Source organism: Moschus berezovskii, chromosome 16 (genome assembly GCF_049115385.1).
Source record: "Moschus berezovskii isolate FMDL1 chromosome 16, NW_MosBer_1.0, whole genome shotgun sequence".
NCBI classification, from domain to species: domain Eukaryota; kingdom Metazoa; phylum Chordata; class Mammalia; order Artiodactyla; family Moschidae; genus Moschus; species Moschus berezovskii.
Window position 1 is genome coordinate 21,286,190 of NC_142475.1, and position 18,201 is coordinate 21,304,390.

Consider the following 18,201-nt stretch of genomic DNA (forward strand, 5'->3'; position numbering starts at 1 on the left):
CATGCCCTCCTCCAGGTGATCTTCCCAACCCAGGAATCAAACCCTGCATCTCTTACTTCTCCTGCCTTGGCTGTTGGGTTCTTTACAACTGGCACCACCTGGGAAACCCCATATGTGTGTGTATATATATGCATATTTAGTTGTTGTTTAGGCTGTTAATCGAGACTTTTGGGTCCTCTCTGGAAGTCTTTTCTCAATTTGGTGTCAAGTATGGGAAAGGAGGTTGAGATCTGAAACAGTACTCCATTAGGTTTAGTTACAGAAAGAGTTGCCAAGCAGAAGAATCCAAGCTATAAAGCAGTGGTCAAGGAATCACAGAATATTCCTGTAACTAGAACACATACTGATTTGCCTCTTTATAATTACTTGTATCTCAGAGAATTTCTGTATGACACCACATATTCACCTCTTCCTGAGGCCTCTGTCTTGTTAGATCTGAGCTTCTCACCTTATTTTGGGAGTATAACTAAAGCATATTAGATAGAAGCATTTTGAATTGGATTTTAGGAGGAAAACATGTTTTATCTGTATTGTTACTTCCTATTATGAATTTTCATGTCAACAAGACAGACTAACTGTTACTTTCAAAGTGTCTGTAACACTGAGTGTCTTAAATGGAAGTCAGCTGATGATGAGTTGCTTGGTTTGGTTCCCAGGTTGGCCACTTTGCACACAGTCTGAACTGTTTACCTAATGTACTAGAGCTCTGAATAGAACTTCCTTCCGGCAGCAATTCACTTATGCCCAATCTAGGTGATGTTTGACCTGGATCTGTATACCATGAATGTTTTTCACAGGCTTTCTTTTTTTTTTTTTTTGCAATATACTATTTAAAATCCTACAATTTTTATTGCTTTAAGATAATCTTCATCTTCTTTACTGCCTTTGATTTTTAAGAACTTTAAGTAACTTTGTTATAAATTTTATGCCTTAATATATAATGAAAAACAAAATGCCTATTTAAAAGTCAACCAGACAGTTAAGCCAAATTTCTATGAAAGATGTTCCATTTTCCATTTTTATGTCAGCATGGTATCACCAGTTTAAATAGTGTATAACCGCTGATATACAATCAATGTACAATTCAGTTAAACTGAATGGTAATCAGAAGCCTTTTCTCTTATGTATGTTGAAGTAAATAAGTGAAGCTTTTGCCAATAAAAAAAAAGAAGAAACATGAACAAATAGGAATTAGACTTCATTGTGATTAAGAGACTCCCTCTATTTTCCATGCATACCTAATATTCTCATCACACTGTGGTTAAGAAACGAATGAGTAATGAGGAAGTGAATAGTGAATGAATAAATAATAAAGGAATAAAGCAGTTTAAATGCACACAGTTTATAAATATTGTATAGTTATTGGCACTGGACCTGAAATGTACATAAAAGTCTTAAATCTTGCTGTGTATTTGTGCAGAATGTTTCTACTCACAAAATCTCGATGCTGTTGATCTCATAACGTTATGAGAAGTAGCTAAATAATGTCCATCTAGAATTTCAAGGGGTTTATAAGAAATCTTTCTTCTTTTCTCTCAAGTGTTTGAGAATATTACTATGAAGACTGTTTAAATTTATCACAAAGCCAGAGCATAGGTTGGAATCATGAAGAGAATACTGGCACAGGAAGTTTCTCAAACTTGGAAACCATCCTTGCCATGACCACTCTCTTAAAGGACTGTGTGCACACATGCACACGCACACACACATATATGTATGGACTCTGAGAACTGGGGGGTTTTAATTTAATTTTTATTTTATATTGGAATGTAGTTGATTTACAATGTTGTATTAGTTTCAGGTGTATGGCGAAGTGATTCAGGTATACCTGTATCTATTCTTTTTCAGATTCATGTCCCATGTAGGTTATTACATAGTACTGAGTAGAGTTCCCTGTGCTGTAGACTAGGTCCTTGTTGGTTATCTACTTTATATATAGTAGTGTGTCTATGCAGAGAAGGCAATGGCACCCCACTCCAGTACTCTTGCCTGGAAAATCCCATGGACGGAGGAGCCTGGTAGGCTGCAGTCCATGGAGTCACGAAGAGTCAGACATGACTGAGCACCTTTACTTTCACTTTTCACTTTCATGCATTGGAGAAGGAAATGGCAGCCCACTCCAGTGTTCTTGCCTGGAGAATCCCAGGGACGGGGAGCCTGGTGGGCTTCCGTCTATGGGGTCGCACAGAGTCGGACACAACTGAAGCAACTTAGCAGCAGCAGCAGCAGCAGTGTGTCTATGTTAATCCCAAACTCCTAATTTTGGGAAACTCCCTCTTCCTTTCCCTTTGGTAATACTGTTTGATTTCTAAGTCTGTGAGTCTGTTTCTGTTTTGTAAATAAGTTCATTTGTATAATTTTTTAGATTTCACATGTCAGTGATATCATATGATATTGTCTTACTCTCTTTGACTTAATTCACTCGGTATGTTGATTTCTAGGTTTATCCATGTTGCTTCAAGTGGCATTACTTCATTCTTTTATGTCTGAGTATTATTCCGTTGTATGTATACACTACTATCCATTCCCCCCTGTCAGTGGACATTTAGGTTGTTTCCATGTCTTAGATATTGTAAACAGTGCTGCAGTGAACATTGGGGTGCATGTATCTTTTTTAATTATGGTTTTCTCCAAATATATGCCCAAGAGTAGGATTGCTGGTTCATATGTTAGTTTTTTAAGGAACCTCTATATTATTCTCCATACTGGCTGTACTGATTTGCATTCTCATCAATAGTGTCATTGGGTTCCCTTCTCTCCACACCCTTTCCGGCATTTGTTGTTTGTAGACTTTTTGATGATGGCCATTCTGACTGGTTGGAGAAGGAAATAGGAACCCACTCCGGTATTCTTGCCTAGAGAGTCCCGTGGACAGAGGGGCCTGCTGGGCTGCTTTCCATAGGGTCGCACAGAGTCGGGCACAACTGAAGCAACTAAGCAGCAGCAGCAGCAGCATTCTGACCGGTATGAGGTGATACCTCATTGTAGTTTTGATTTGCATTTCTCTAATACTTAGTGATGTTAAACATCTTTTCATGTGCTTTTTGGCCATCTATATGTCTTCTTTGGAGAAATGTCTATTTAGATCTTCTATTTTTTCATTTTATTGTTTGTTTTCTTGATATTGGAGCTGCATGAGCTGTTTGTGTATTTTGGAGATTAATCCCTTGTCAGTCACATTGTTTGCAAATATTTTGAGAGTTAGTTTTGAATAAAACAAAACAAAATATATCCACAAATATTCCTATTTAGTATAGGATTATTTGCTGTCATGGAGCAGAATGGTCCAATGTGGCAAAGGTAACTGAAATCTATTGTGAAGACTGAGGTAGAGATGAATTCCTATATTATCAAGAGCAAAGGTGTATCAAGAAGAAAAAGGTTAGTGCAGTCTGCAATGTGGCTTTACACCTATTCTGAGCAATTCCTATCTCTTTTAACAACCAGCCATTTCTGGGATGACTGAATACACCAAACAGTGATGGAGTTCTATTTCCATGTCTTTTTAGCATATGCATTTCTGGGCCTTAGTACGTGTTTTTTCCCCTACTTTCCAGAATGACTTACTTCGTCTTTCCTATCCTTTATTAGTAGTTTGCATTCTCATCATCATTGCCTACATCATTTCTAGCGTAGAAAAGAGCAAGGCTGCCAACGGCACAACTATGTTCCCAGTTGAACTAATCCATGGTCTAGACACTATGTAACTACTTCACATAATAACCTCTTTATGCATTCACTTCAGTGACCAAGCTTCTGTTTCAGGAATAAGCTAATTTAACGCTCTTTAAAATTTTGGTGATTTTTTGGAGAAACTATTATAAAAAATGATACATATAATAAACGTATACAATAATAAATATATAAAGTAAATGACATGTAAATTTCTGGTCCTGTTAGAATTGAGTGGAAATACATATGTTGTTGTTGTTGTTGTCTTTGTAGCTCCGTGGTGTCCAACTCTTTGCAACCCCATGCAGTGTAGCACACCAGGGTCCTCTGTCCTCCACTGTCTCCTGGACTTTGCTCAAATTCATGTCCATTGAGTTTATACAACCATCTCATTCTCTGCTGCCCTTTTTTTTGCCTTCAGTCTTTCTGAGCATCGGGGTCTTTTCCATTGACTTGGCTCTTTGCATCAGGTGACCGAAGTATTGGAGCTCCCATTTCAGCAACAGTTCTTTCAGTGAATATTCAGGGTTGATATGGCTATGTAATATTAATATGTTTTTATTAAAAGAGCAAATATGGATTTAATATTAGTATATCATTAGAAGAAACATTATAGCTTTAAATATATTTTTCAGTATTTATTTTGAACCAAGTAATTTACTACATAGTTCATATTGTATCTATCATCTCTGTTCTGTATGTTTCATCTGTATTTATGTATATGTGAGACACCTGTGATATAGTATACAGGACATTGAACCTCAATATTATTGAGCATTAACTCATCTATAAAAAAGAAATAATGATGACACTCAGGATTAATGTAAGAAGTGGCATAATCGGTGTGATAGTTCATAATCATTAAATAGAATGCTATTACATGCAAGCTATATCAATCTATATATCTTTTATTCAAAAATATCATTTTCATATATAATGGTGGTATTTTTTTCAAGGCCAGAATTTGCTTTTGAAAGTGATTAGTATATAAATTTGTGACTCACTTTTTCTCTGATTATCTTTGGATGAGTAAGAAAGTTATAAATATAGTATAAATAATTTGAATACTAGATTATAATGATTCTGAAATTAGGTTTAGTTTACATAATGAAACAATATAGTAGCCCACCATTTGAAAACTACATCCAAAGCCATTTGAATGTCCTTTCTGGTATGGAGGAAATGACATTTCCAATCTTTTGTGAATAGTTTATTTTTTATGTAAATTTTAAATTCCTTTGGGGTTGGTAGTGCATATTGTCAGAATGGAATAAGGAATAGTAAATCAACTTTTAAAAACATATAAACCAGAAATATTATTTGTATATTTATTGTATACAAACACATTTACGCGTAGGACCAGAAAAGAAGAATTGTAAGTTTTCTCAATAAGTTCCATATATTCCACGTCATCATTCAAGACTAGAGGCCCCTGGCCATTATTGTCTCTCTCTCTGATACTTGCGTGCCAATGGTCTTCTTTCTCCTTAATGCTCCCTTCCCTGAAATAAGGTGGTTTCCTTCTTTCTTCTTTATACTTCCTGTTTCTCCTTGTGTCATTCTTCTATCACTTATTTATATCTTTCAACTCCCAACTATAGGAAAAATTATCAAAAAGCTTCCTAGGACAATTTTGTTCTGAATCTGCAAGACAGAAGTGGTGCTCATGAAGAAACAGATGCATCTGGGCTATTCCAGACTAAACTCTTCTTGGCCCACTCGTTGTTCAGTCGCTCAGTCCTGTCTGACTCTTTGCAACCCCATGGACTGTTACACCAGGCTTTCCTATCCTTTACTATCTTCCGGAGTTTCCTCAGACTCATGTGCATCGGGTCGATGATACCATCCAGCCATCTCTCCTCTGTGGTCCCCTTCTCCTCCTACCTTCTATCTTTCCTAGCATCAGAGTCTTTTCCAATGAATCAGCTCTTTGCATCAGGTGGCCTAAGAATTGGAGCTTCAGCATCTTGGAGCATAAAGCCAGGTTATTAATGTAGAGAAGGCAGGACCCAAGCAACTCTGGTGTGAATACTGATCCAGGTCTTAGGTTTCCTATCACTGTGGTGTCACTGGTAGGAACCCAAGATAACCCCCTTCCTAAATGACTTTCAACTCTCATTATGATGTCCTGGATACCAAAATAAAGCTTTTCCACCATTGGCCAATTTATTTTCCTAGGATTTCCCTACTTAGTCCCTCTTTCTTGAAACTTTTCTCTTGATCACAACTTAGTACACACATGTAAACACACAAGCACACAGAAATGCACACATATGCATGACCTAATACTGCCTTTGTTACAAAAACTGCATTATATTAGTTACTGCACTCTGATTTTATTTTTTAGAATGTGGCTCATTCTAATAGTAAGGTATTTTTGTGATTCACCCAAAATCTGTGACCCATGGTTTTAAAAAACGCATTAGATGACTTCCAGTAGTCTTTTCAGTTTTCAAAATGCTATGACTCATTATTTTTCTAATGAAATTTTCATTTATTAAAAACATTTCTATCTCTGAATAAAAGAAATATGGTGTGAGAAAATACTCATAGAGTTCCTAGTTCAATCGGTGTTCTGTTGAAACACTGGTATTTTAGGAAGGTGAATGATGAATAATAGGAAATTGAACTAAGAGAGTAGCAGGAAGGACAAAAAATGTCTATCAGAAAAACAGAAGCAAGAAACCTGGATGATCCTACATCTGTGTGCTGTGCTTAGTCGCTCAGCTGTGTCTGACTCTGCGACCCCATGGACTGTAGCCTGCCAGGCTCCTCTGTCCATGGGGCTTCTCCAGGCAAGAATGCTGGATTGCCAGGTCCTCCTGCAGGGGATCTTCCCAGCCCAGGGATCAAACCCAGGTCTCCCACATTGCAGGTGGGTTCTTTACCATGTGAGCCACCAGGGAAGCCCGATCCTAAGTCTAAGCAACAGAAAGTTGTTATTAGGTGGTAGCACTCTTGGTTGCCCTGGAAGCTTCCTAATTTTTAGAAAGATTTGAGAGGGGTGTTATATGAGTGCATTGTTTTGTGCTCTCTAGACTGTGGTGCGCTATAGCCAGTTGTCCGCATACCCCTGTGTACTCTGTCCTTTCTCTGTCTCATCTCCCTGACCTCCGTTCCTTCCTGCTCACCCCACTCCAGCCACCCTGGCCTCTTTGCTCTTCTGTGGACACACGAGGACATCATGTCTTAGGGTGCTTGTCCTGGAGGCTCTCTTTGCCTCAAACTAACCCTCTCCCTCACATATCCAAATGGCTTACTTTCTCAGCTTCTTTATACCTCTATTCAGATGTCACTTTGTCAATGATATCCACCCTGACAACTATTTTTTGAATTGCAGGCTGTCCTATACCCCTTATTTTTTGCCATTTTCACTTATCCCCCCTTAAACACTATATAATTTACTGATTTGTGTGTGTCTTTTCCCCCCTACTCGATTATAAGCTTTATGAGAGCAAGGATTTCTATCTGCTTGGATCACCATATGCCCTAAGTATTTACAAAGGTTACCTGACATACACTAGGAGCTCAATTGCTATTAATTGAATGAGTGTTTGTATTTCCCAGTATATCAAGCAAAGAACTTGTACATATGTAGTAATCAGGAAATACTTATGGTATGAAAGAACCATTTTAGATTGCATAATTTACATTTTACAAACACTTTTGAAATGCCCTAAAACACACAGCCAGCAATCAAGCTGTGACATGGTTAGCTCTGGAATTATTGTTCCCTGACTTCCCACCTGCCTAGACCGGGGAACTGAGAGGTCAAGGGGCTTGTCTAAGGTTACAGAAAGTAGGACAGTCTTTTGCCTTCTCCAACTGAGCCACTTCACTTTCACTTTTCCCTTTCATGCTTTGGAGAAGGAAATGGCAACCCACTCCAGTAGTCTTGCCTGGAGAATCCCAGGGAAAGGGGAGCCTGGTGGGCTGCCGTCTGTCTATGGGGTCACACAGAGTTGGCCACAACTGAAGTGACTTAGCAGCAGCAGCAGCAAAGTGGAATTACGGTTGCTCTATATTCTGGACTAGAGATCTGCGATTTGCAGAATGGGATGTTATTTCACTTACAAACTGTTGTGTTTCTGGTATGTCTGTGTTGCTTCCAGATTTATGTTAAGAGGATGTTACCTTTGAAAGCCTAACAATGCTCATTGTCATTCTTAGCAACAATAGGTAGCAGATTAATTTGGAGGGAAAAAGCATTAAAAACTCCTAAAATTAAAGCAAAAGTGATAAACATCACAGTCCATTTTTAGTGTTGATGCTTTTTCAGGCTTTTGACTTTTTTAAAAACCTTTTTTAGCTTCTGTTGACTTTTTATCTTTTTAATAAAGAAAAGGTAAAGGAGAAAGCTAATTGTAGGCTTTTATGGAACCTGTTGAAAATTGGGGAGCCTTTGTTTTATGATTTGGAGACAATTTCAGTATTCCCTGCCTATGCCTGAGGAGCGTTAATAAATTTTAAGTGAGACCGAGGAGAGGGAAAGTGACTACCAAAAATTTGAGGTAATACCCATCTGCGATGCCTAACCTATTGTCTTTAATTAACGACCCTTCTCTGGCGTTCATCGCGCGGTCGGGGGCGGCGGAGAGAGAAGCGGAAACTGCTGGAGCTACTGGGGGTCGCGATTGTCCTGAACCTGAGGTGCGCGCTCCAAGCCGCCAGCCCTCCGAGGTGCTGCAGCCGCCGCCGCCGCCTCCCCCTCCGGCTGCTGATTGGCGGGGACCTCAGCATCAGCAGCATCTCCGGGAGAGGGGAGGGCGCCAAGCCTGAGTCGCAGCCACAGCCTCCGGGAACCTCAGCTCCCTCCTGGCGAGCCCTCGGACTTTCCCATCGAGCATCCGCGTCCCCGCTCGCCGCCGCCTGGATCCCTTCCTTTTACCCTCCCCACCCCCCAAAAAAGTGGAGACCCCGGGCAGCCAAGAAAGCCACGTCTGGCCCGGACCAGGTCAGGGAGGCAGGGGCCGGTTCCCCGGGGTCCCGCGGCACCGTCGCGGCCCTCGAAGCGCTGCGGTCGCCGCGCCCCAGCCGCCAAGACGCCTCGTATCTTGTACCGCGGGAAGAGCGGGTCTTCGTCCAAGATGGGCCGGCAGGGCTTAGCGGGCGCCGGCGCCGCGGGGCGCTCCATGCAGCGCTCGCAGAGCCGGAGCAGCCTCTCCGCCTCCTTCGAGGCGCTGGCCGGCTACTTTCCCTGTATGAACTCCCTGGAGGAAGAAGGTGAGGCTGTCGTTTGGGTTTCAGCCTGGACATCTCCCGTCTCGGGAAGTGTCGGTGGTTGGAGGGTTGGAGAACTCCACGGAGCAGTGTTCCTACCCTCTCCTCTCGGGTCTGTGAATGGGGCCAGAGACCCCCCAGAGCACCGGCTGGCCGAGGAGTTCTGTTGATTTGGTGGTTTGCAGAGCTCCACAGGCGCTGACTTGGGAAGCGGTTTTCCTAATGAAGTTGACTTCAACTGTGCTTGAGAGTTGGATGAGGATGGGGTGGGTGGCAGGGTGGCCCTATTGGGTGCACCCCACTTGATCTTGTTTCCGTTTCCTCCCGCCGGCTTGGTATTCGTATTTGATTTTTAGTACAGAAATAATCAAAAAGTAAAGGGAAAAGCAGTAGCAGAGCTTTGAAACATGATCCGAATGAGGAGAGGGGGTAATACAATGGACAGGGCAAAGGTTGACAGTACAAAAGGCTGGTTTTTCTGTGGGCACTTGGAACTTTGTTGGCAGGCACAGTACTATGAATCTGACCATTGGTTGTCAATCTCTGGTGTTTGAGTGATGTCATTTTAATTAAGGTAATGAGAAAAACAGCTGAAGGGGACTCAACTTTTAAACTTCACCAAGTGACTTGAAGTCCTTCATAAAGTTTTCAATAACACAACATACGTTTTCTTTGTGAAAAACTTTCCTATAAGATTTAACAACTAATACTGGAAACATAATTTGTAAATCAAAGTTAAGAATTGGCTGCTAATAATAGTGTCCCAACATTTGAAATGCCCTTTATCAATTTATTGATAAGCTAGTTGTAAACTGTTCATCTTTGCACATATACCAGGGTAGATCTGTTATCATCATCATATTACCTCTATTTTAGGATTTACTTTGCTTTTATTCTGTGACAATCAATGACTTCTTATTTGTAAATCTGTAGTGAGCCCTGATTTGAAATAAATTACCTGCTCTGAGAACAGGTAGAAATAATATTTTTCCCAGTGGAGGACAGGAGGTGGAAAATGGCTGATTAAAAATACATCTGAAAAGTGTTTTTCAGAATAATTTGCTAGTTATTGCTGTCTAGGTTTCTTCTAGCTTATTGTTGTATCAGTTTTCATTAGATTAATACAGGTTTAATGGTAGGGTACTACTTCCCTATATAAATGTAACTTTTAATTTTCATTAAAATTTACTAATCTTTTACTGTTCTTGTACATTTATGTTTTACTTGTTTTCTGTTATTAAATGATTAACATTTCAGGAGATATAAACAAGTCAAGAAATTAGAAAATCAAATTGGGTAAAGGAATGATCATAATTGTAGCTAAAACTTTCAGTATTTGTTACTAGCCAGGCACTATTCCAGAAACCTGACATTCACGTACTCTTTTAGGCCCACAGCAGTCTTATGAGACAGTGCTTTTATAATCCCCAGTTAACAAATGAGGAAACCTAGGCAGAGAGATTCAGAAACTTGCCCAGGGTCACCCAGATGGTAGGTAATAGTCAGCATATAAACCCAGACAGTCGATCACACAACCTGTTTACACAAACCAAGCTATACGAGTTTATTATTTGCATACACTTGGCCACAATCACATACCTAGTAAGTGTTGAAACTAGAACTCAAATCTAGGTGTATGTAAAGATACATAATTAAATAAGACACACTGTTATAAACTCATTTCTCAATTTGAATTTTTACACCAAATCTTTAGTCTTAACTTTGCTTCAGGTAAGCTATCATCATTCTTTCTTAAGTAGTAGCTAGAATTATTGGATTAACAAAATACCATCCTAAAAGCTTTTTGGAGACAAAAAATAAACTTATGTAAATGAAAGTTTTTCTAAATTTTAAGTACCTTGACTTAACCTTGACTCTCGCAGACTAATCCCAAAGGAAATTCCTACATCTACACATGGGAAATTGGAACAGATTTCCGTCCTATAATATGGTTTCTTGAGTTGCCAAGACAAAATGTTCCATAAGGAAGCCAGCATTTTTAAAATGAAACATATAGTTCTGTACAAGTAACCAGAGAGAAGGCACTCCCCATAAATTAGAGGTCTTTCCACTGGGTTATAGTCATTTTACTGCCAAGAGAAGAAATCCTAACTTTATTCTTTGATTCTGCTATACTCCTACCACCCTTGAAAGTGCTGAGATTGTTGAGGGTTTTTCAATATGCCCTGAAGAGTTATAAAAGTTAGAAATCACTGGCCTGGAGTGGTGCTTCTCTGCAATTTTTTACTCTTGAGACACCCCCACAGGATACATAAAATTCATGTGGATAACATACTCTCATAAGCTTACTCAGAACCAAGTTATAGTCATAACTGTGAAACCATACTAATTTATAAAGAAAATCCATCACAACAGATGATTTTCCAAAAGACAGCAGTGGTCTACCAGCCAGTGTGATTTAACTAAAGTAATCATCTCTGGGTTGGAAAGATCCCCTGGAGGAGGGAATGTCTACCCACTCCTGTATTATTACCTGGAGAATTCCATGGGCAGAGGAGCCTGGCGGGCTACAGTCCTTGAGATCACAAAGAGTCAGATACGACTGAGTGACTAACATTTTCACTTCTTTCAGTTGATCAGTTCAGTTGTCAGTCTGATTTTAAAGCTAGTCTCTCTCTCTTTTTTTTTTTTTTGGTCTTTTCAGAAATAGTGCAATAGCTAACTAATCTCAAATGTACTCTGCCTTTGAATTCCATATTCTCATTTCTCTCTTGGACAGCACATCCAGGCATTATCATTTTACACAAGAAGTGCTGAGATGTTTAGTGAGAGACTATATTCTATTTACTCATTCATTCATTCAGAAATATTTACTGAGGCTCTGAGATGTGTTAGACGCTGTGGTAGTCCCTAATTAGCTGAAGATGCTTCCTGCCTCCTTAGAACTCAGTCTACTGGAGATAGATATTAACAGGAAATAGCTAAGTAACTAAAACTGTGACAGGGCTTAACAAGGTGACGTACAGAGTGCAATAAGAAGCTGGTAAGGAAGCCTAACAGGACTCACAGAAAGGGTATCCTGAGAAATGAGGGTTAAACATGGGTTCAGGTGTCAGTGATAGTTCTCAGTGCCTCTTACATACCTTTGAGTGCAGTTTGCCCAGAGTCCACAGCCAGTAAGTGGAGCTGGGATCAAAACCCATAATCTGGCTCTGAAGTTTATAATCCCAACTATTCTTCATTATTTTACTGCATTTCCTTGCAACGTGCTATGTTTTGAAAATCAAGTACAATAATTATGGTGGTTACCATTTATTGAGCACCTTCTCCTTTGCCACATTCCTTTGATTTCATGATAATTCTTCAAGGAACTTATTATTATTATCAATTTACACATGTGAAAACTGAGATTGAGTAGTTAAGGAACTTGGCCACAGATTATAAATCTCAATAGGGCTAACTTGAGTGAGGAGGAAAGGGTCATTAGTATAAGCAAAATAAAATAAGATTGTCGACTGGTCTTTGTAACTACTTTTTTTGTATGCTTACCTTTTTTTTTGCTTCTTTGTCCCTGAATATATTCCAGATAACTATTCTCCAAATCTCTGAATAGTTAGTAATGATAATAGCATCTACTTATTTAACTATTTATAAATTAGGTTTATTTATCATTGAACACTCTGAGTTAAGTATTAGCTTCATTATGTAAACCACTTGGCCCTAACATTGAATCTACCACCCCAATATAGAATATTACTGTTTGTAATTTTTAAACATTATAATAACTCTGAGAAAGAAGAAGCCATTGAAATGGTATCCAATATGAATAGGAGAAGCAAGTCTCCCACCCATAGATCCAGGGGCAATGGTTATGGTCATATAATGTAGGGAAATGGCATGTATCCTAATATTTTTAGATCTGGTTTTTCAAGATATCTTAAAGTTACTTGTTTCTGGGCTAGTGATTTTTGTTCAGTTACGTACATTTAGTATGTGATGAATTTGATTTGCTTGATTTTTGTGGCCTTCCTTCTTTGTTTAAAATTTGACTTGGCAATCCTACAGAAGGAGAGATCCTATCAATTTAATACTATTTAACAGAATAAATTAATTTATTAAATTTCTTTTACATGCCATTGGTTTGAAAGTTAAGTTACAGGAAAACCATCTAAGAAATAAGAATAGTTTAAAAATCACCAGAACAACTGAGGAAAGTGTCTTTGCATGTGATAGTGAAGCTATGAGGAATTAATATAAAAGGGACTAAATAGACTGTGTTCAGAAGACCTGTTTAATTATTCTCCACTCTTAAAGAGGCTGTACAATAAGGAAAAGACATTATCTTATTCTAATCCTTAAGTAATATATTTATTTTTTCATTTTATTTTTTATTAACGTATAGTTGATTTACAGTGTTGTGTTAATTTCTGCTGTACAACAAAGTGATTCAGTTATGCATATATACATTCTTTTTAAGAGTCTTTTCTATTATGGTTTAATCACAGGATGTTGAATATAGTTCCCTGTGTACTTAATTCTTAATAAGTAGTCCCATTTGATTAAAATGGAGCTTAGCATTTTGCTCATGCTCCCCTGGAGTAAAAAATTATCCATGCACTTAAATATAATACTCCTAAATACAAACATCATGTCTAGCACTGTAGGTATTCCACTATTAATAGCAACAGTTTATAGTTCTACCATTCTTTTCAAGCTGAATATCAGTGTAACTGACTGCTAGCCACTGTATTTACACTGTTTTAAAATTATAATGTGTGATCTAGACTTATTAAAATTCACTGTTCATTGTTTTTGTATATTTTCACAAAGCCAGTGTTGGGGACAGGACATGGATAGACGGTACTAGTCCTGATATTTTCTTAGGGGATACTATATATATAATATCTCCTAGATTGTGATTGGTTCTATATAATAAATCACTTCTTACATGAGTCCACATCATATTCAACAACAGCACAGTTTTTATATTAGATTTACGTTTAGGCTTATTGTTACTGTTGTAGTTGCTAAGTTGTGTCTGACTCTTTGTGACCCCATGGACTAAAGTGAGGCAAAAGATTTTGGAATTTAAAAAAGGTAAATCAAAGAACAGTTCCACTCAAAATGCTTATCAAATATTGCATTTTAATCAAAAATTTAAAATCTTTCACTGCCAAGTGTCCAAATAATACCCTTAAAGTAATTTAAATTTAATATAAAAGTGAAGTTAAACCCCAATTTGCTATGATTCTTCAGCAGTTTCACTAAATTCAAAGCTAGAAAATGGGGATAAGCTTCCCTATTGAGACATCTTGTGTGTTATGACTTATAAAAAGAAACCCACTAGAAAGTCGTAGTGGCAGCTTCCCAATGCTGCCAAGGATGATGGTTAAGTGCTCTCTGCTGGTCTTCATAGGTCCATATTTTTGATCAGAGAAGATCGTTCTGTATATTCTATCACATATGATAATGATGTTTATTTGGGGAGGAGGGGATTTACCTATATATATATATTCATATATACTATATATATATGTCACCTTGATATATATATATATACACACACACACTATTTGACCAGTTGAAAAAGCTAACACAAAAGTGATAATACCAGTTCTAATTTTGAAGAATCATTTAAGGTTTAGATTATGCCTAATTAGACTAAAATGAAAGGGCCATTTATTTTAGATATTTCAGTGATCATTTGTTCTCTTATTCCTGTAAGTCAAAGGACAGGAAGGTAACATACATCAGTGAAGTAGGCCAGATACTATACAAAAGGGAAAATGCAGGGACTCTGAAAAGCTGAAGAAAGCTTTATCCATCCAAAAACGAATGGTGAATACTCAGTTCTAGCTAATTGATGCCAAGTTGAAAATCAGCCCAGGGTTGGCAATTTATTCTTCTCTTTTCCCGAAGAGAAGCTATAAATCTTAGAGTTTATTTAAAGCCTTTACATTTTAAAATGCTGATGCCTAAGTGAAAAAATTTAAACATTAATTGAGCCAACATACCTATTGACCATGTGTAACTTAACTGTGTGCCACCAGTTGGCACCTTCTACAAAGGAAATGCTGCCTTCTCAGCTTTCCTCGGTTTTTTCTTCTTTCACATTTTCATTGTCACCTTGATAGTTTAGGACTGTATTAGTCCATCTTTGAAATCATCTGAATCTCCCAACCTGCTCTCTTTCATTTCTTGATCTCCCCACTCCAATCTAACTTCATTGTCCCCAGTTTTCTTAAACATCATCTTAATCTTGACACAAATAAAACCTTTAGCCTGACATTCAGAATCTTTCACAATCTGGTTCTTACATACAGTTTAGCTCCCCTACCTTCCAAAGTCCTATAGTAGCCCAGTGATTTGGTAAAACTAAGCTTTTTGGCTCTTCCTTTCCAAATTCAGTAAGTTTGGAGCAATGATATCTGATCAGCAGAACCTTGGCCATTCGCTCATGTCCCCATTGGCAGGCAGGTTGAGAAAGTGACAGGTGACAGTATTAGCTTCTACAGTTAAAGGCTGGGTTGTTTCTCATACAGAGGAAGAAGGTTCAAATGCTGGTGAGCACAAAACACTAACAAATATCCACCTATGATTACCAGTAGGGGACAAAAACTATTAAGCCCAGCCTAATTACCTATTTTTATTTTTTTTAAATACTAACCTGTTATTTGGTAATTTTCCTCTTTGTTCAATAAGATAAACAGGAATGGTAAAGAAATCTATGGAAGAAACCTAAGATGAACTGTATGACTCTCTTCATTTTAACTTTTCCAGCAGAGTGAGCCACCAGATATCTGTGGACATTCTTCTTATTTTGCATATAGAACATAGACAATCTGTCAGAAAGACGATCTTCAACTGTCATCCACTTACCTGCAGGTTGAAGTCTAGGATCTTTGAGTGATGTGTAGTCCTCTACCTCATAAACACATATGACTTTTCATGTTATAATGACCTGTAAACTGTAAGACGTATTATCTGCCTCCAGTACATCCTGTTTAAATGGTAGCAACAGGATAGCCAAAATAAACATTTTCATTTCTAAAGGAGAAAATAGGAAACACAAAGCAATGTCATCCACAGGAATTTTCAAATCCCATTTGGAGGGAATGGCGAAGATTGAGAGTAGAATACATTTCTTGGTTTATATATCTGGGACCGTGGTTTCTGTTTTCGGAAAGTGTTTCTTTGTCCTTTATTCTTTATGGCCACAAAGGTTTACATTAGAGGGAAGGTTTAGCCCACTTCTCTCTAGTACAGATTAGGAAAAAAGTAGTTACCTTTTGTATTATAAATGGACTGGTAATTATTTTTTTCTATACAGATCCTTCAGAAATTCAGAAGGCTGTTTGATTCCAGTCAGTTTCAAGTGTAAGTGACTCTAACCAAATACCTCATTGGACAAAGATTTTAAGCCTCAAGATCCTGTTATAGTTTCCAGCCTCTGTGCCCTGCCCACTTCTTTTATTCTCAACTTAATGGCAACTGCCTTGGTATCATTTGAAAACAGTGGGTTTGCATGGAGAAAGCAAGCCCTAAATCCAGTTTGGCCAGCAGGCTCTCCTTCCTATGGCAGGACTCCACTTACTTATATATAGTTTTCTCCCTTTAAGTTTAGGATAATTTCACATTATTCCAGTCATTTTTCAAAGAAGGATTTGTATAACATTTTACAGTTTTCAAAACGCTTTCACATAGATCACAGTATCCAATCCTTATTTATCACTATTCATTAAATACCACTGCATTTCATTTATTCTGTGACATAGGCTAAATCTGATCTCAAGTTTGCATATGATCAAGTAAAAACTTGAACACATATCATCTAATTCTAAAATGGCACACTCTTCTCACCACAAAATGCTGCCTCAAAATAGCTAACTTGAAAGTTAAGACGAGGTTAGTGATATTTCCTGTCCATTCTTCAGAGAGAAACAGGCACAAATATCAGTGGACTGATGTGTGACCAAGGACAGACCTGTCAGCTAAAAAAAGCAAGGGGAGCAATTTTCTAAATAAATTTCATTTGTCATAGTAGCAGTATCAGATAGTAGGAAGAAGAAGGTACCATAGAAATGACAACTCCCAAAAGAGTAAGAGTGAGAGCTATAATTTCTTAAATGTGTTAAGAATACCAAAGTGGTAAGCCTCAACTTTTACAGAGTAAAAATAGAATGATCTTACTGCAAAAGAGTCATAAGCTTGGTTTTATTTCTTGCTAAAATCAGGATTAATAATTATTAACAATATTAACAAGTAATGACAGTGGGAGCTGAGTGTTCTGATTCTCTGAGGTTATCTCTTTGTTTTGTAAGAAAGCATAAACTGTCTTCCAAAGTGTCTGTTCCAGTTTGCAGTGAATGAGAGTTCCTGTTGCTCCATTTCTTCAGCAGCATTTGCTGTTGTCAGTCTTCTAAATTTGAGCCATTCTAATCCTAGTGGCTCAGATGGTAAAGAATCCACCTGCAATGCATGAGATGTAGGTTCAATCCTTGGGTCAGGAAGATCCCCTGAAGAAGGGAATGGCTACACACTCCAACATTCATGCTGGGAAAATCCCATGGACAGAGGAGCTTGGCAGACTACAGTCCAAGTGGTCGCAAAGAGTCAAACACAACTGAGCGATTAACATACACACAATAGGTGTATCCTGGTATCCCGTTGTTGTTTTAATGTACATTTCCCTGATGACATGATCTGGAGTACATTTTCATATGATTATTTGCCATCTGTACCCTGTCCTCTTTGGTGAGGTGTCAGGCTGTTTGGCCCGTCTTATAATCAGCTTGTATGTGTTCTTATTGTTGTGTTTTAAGAGTTCTCTCTATACTTTGGATAATAGTCCATTATTAGATATGTCTTTTGCAACTATTTCTTTCAGCCTGTGGCTTATCTTCTCATTCTCCTGGCAGAGTGTTTTGCAAGGCAAAACTTTTTAATTTTAATGAAATCCAACTTATCAATTCTTTATTTTGTGGATCATGCTATTGTTGTTGTATCTAAAAAGTCATCACCATACCCAAAGTCATCTAGGCTTTCTCCCATGTTATCTTCTAGGAGATTTATAGTTTTGCACTTTACATTTATGTTTGTGATTCATTTGAGTTAGTTTTTGTAAAGGGTTTAAGGTCTGTATCTAGTTTTGTTTTTTTGCGTGTGGACATCCAGTTGTACTTCTAGCAGCATCGTTGACGAGACTGTCTCTGCTCCATTGTATTTCCTTTGCTCCTTTGTTGATATCAGTTGCCTATATTTATGTGGCTCTGTTTTGGGGCTGTATATTCGGTTCTATTGATCTATTACTGTAACACTATAGTAAGTCTTGAAGTTGGATAGTGTCAG

General features: G+C 38.1%; 1 protein-coding gene across 42 annotated transcripts in view; it reads left to right on the top strand.

Moving 5' to 3' along the window:
• Positions 1–18,201, top strand: part of RIMS2 (regulating synaptic membrane exocytosis 2) — a 576,029-nt gene that overhangs the window by 541,886 nt on the left and 15,942 nt on the right. The window contains exons 1-2 of one of the 42 annotated variants that reach the window (XM_088844750.1): positions 8,760–8,895; positions 15,341–15,352. The exons of 40 other annotated variants lie outside the window; for them this stretch is intronic. In XM_088844750.1, coding sequence (XP_088700876.1) covers positions 8,760–8,895; positions 15,341–15,352 — 148 coding nt within the window. Of the gene's footprint in view, positions 1–8,759; positions 8,896–15,340; positions 15,353–18,201 lie in introns of those variants that run through there. One more of the 42 variants, XM_088844749.1, reaches the window with a different exon arrangement.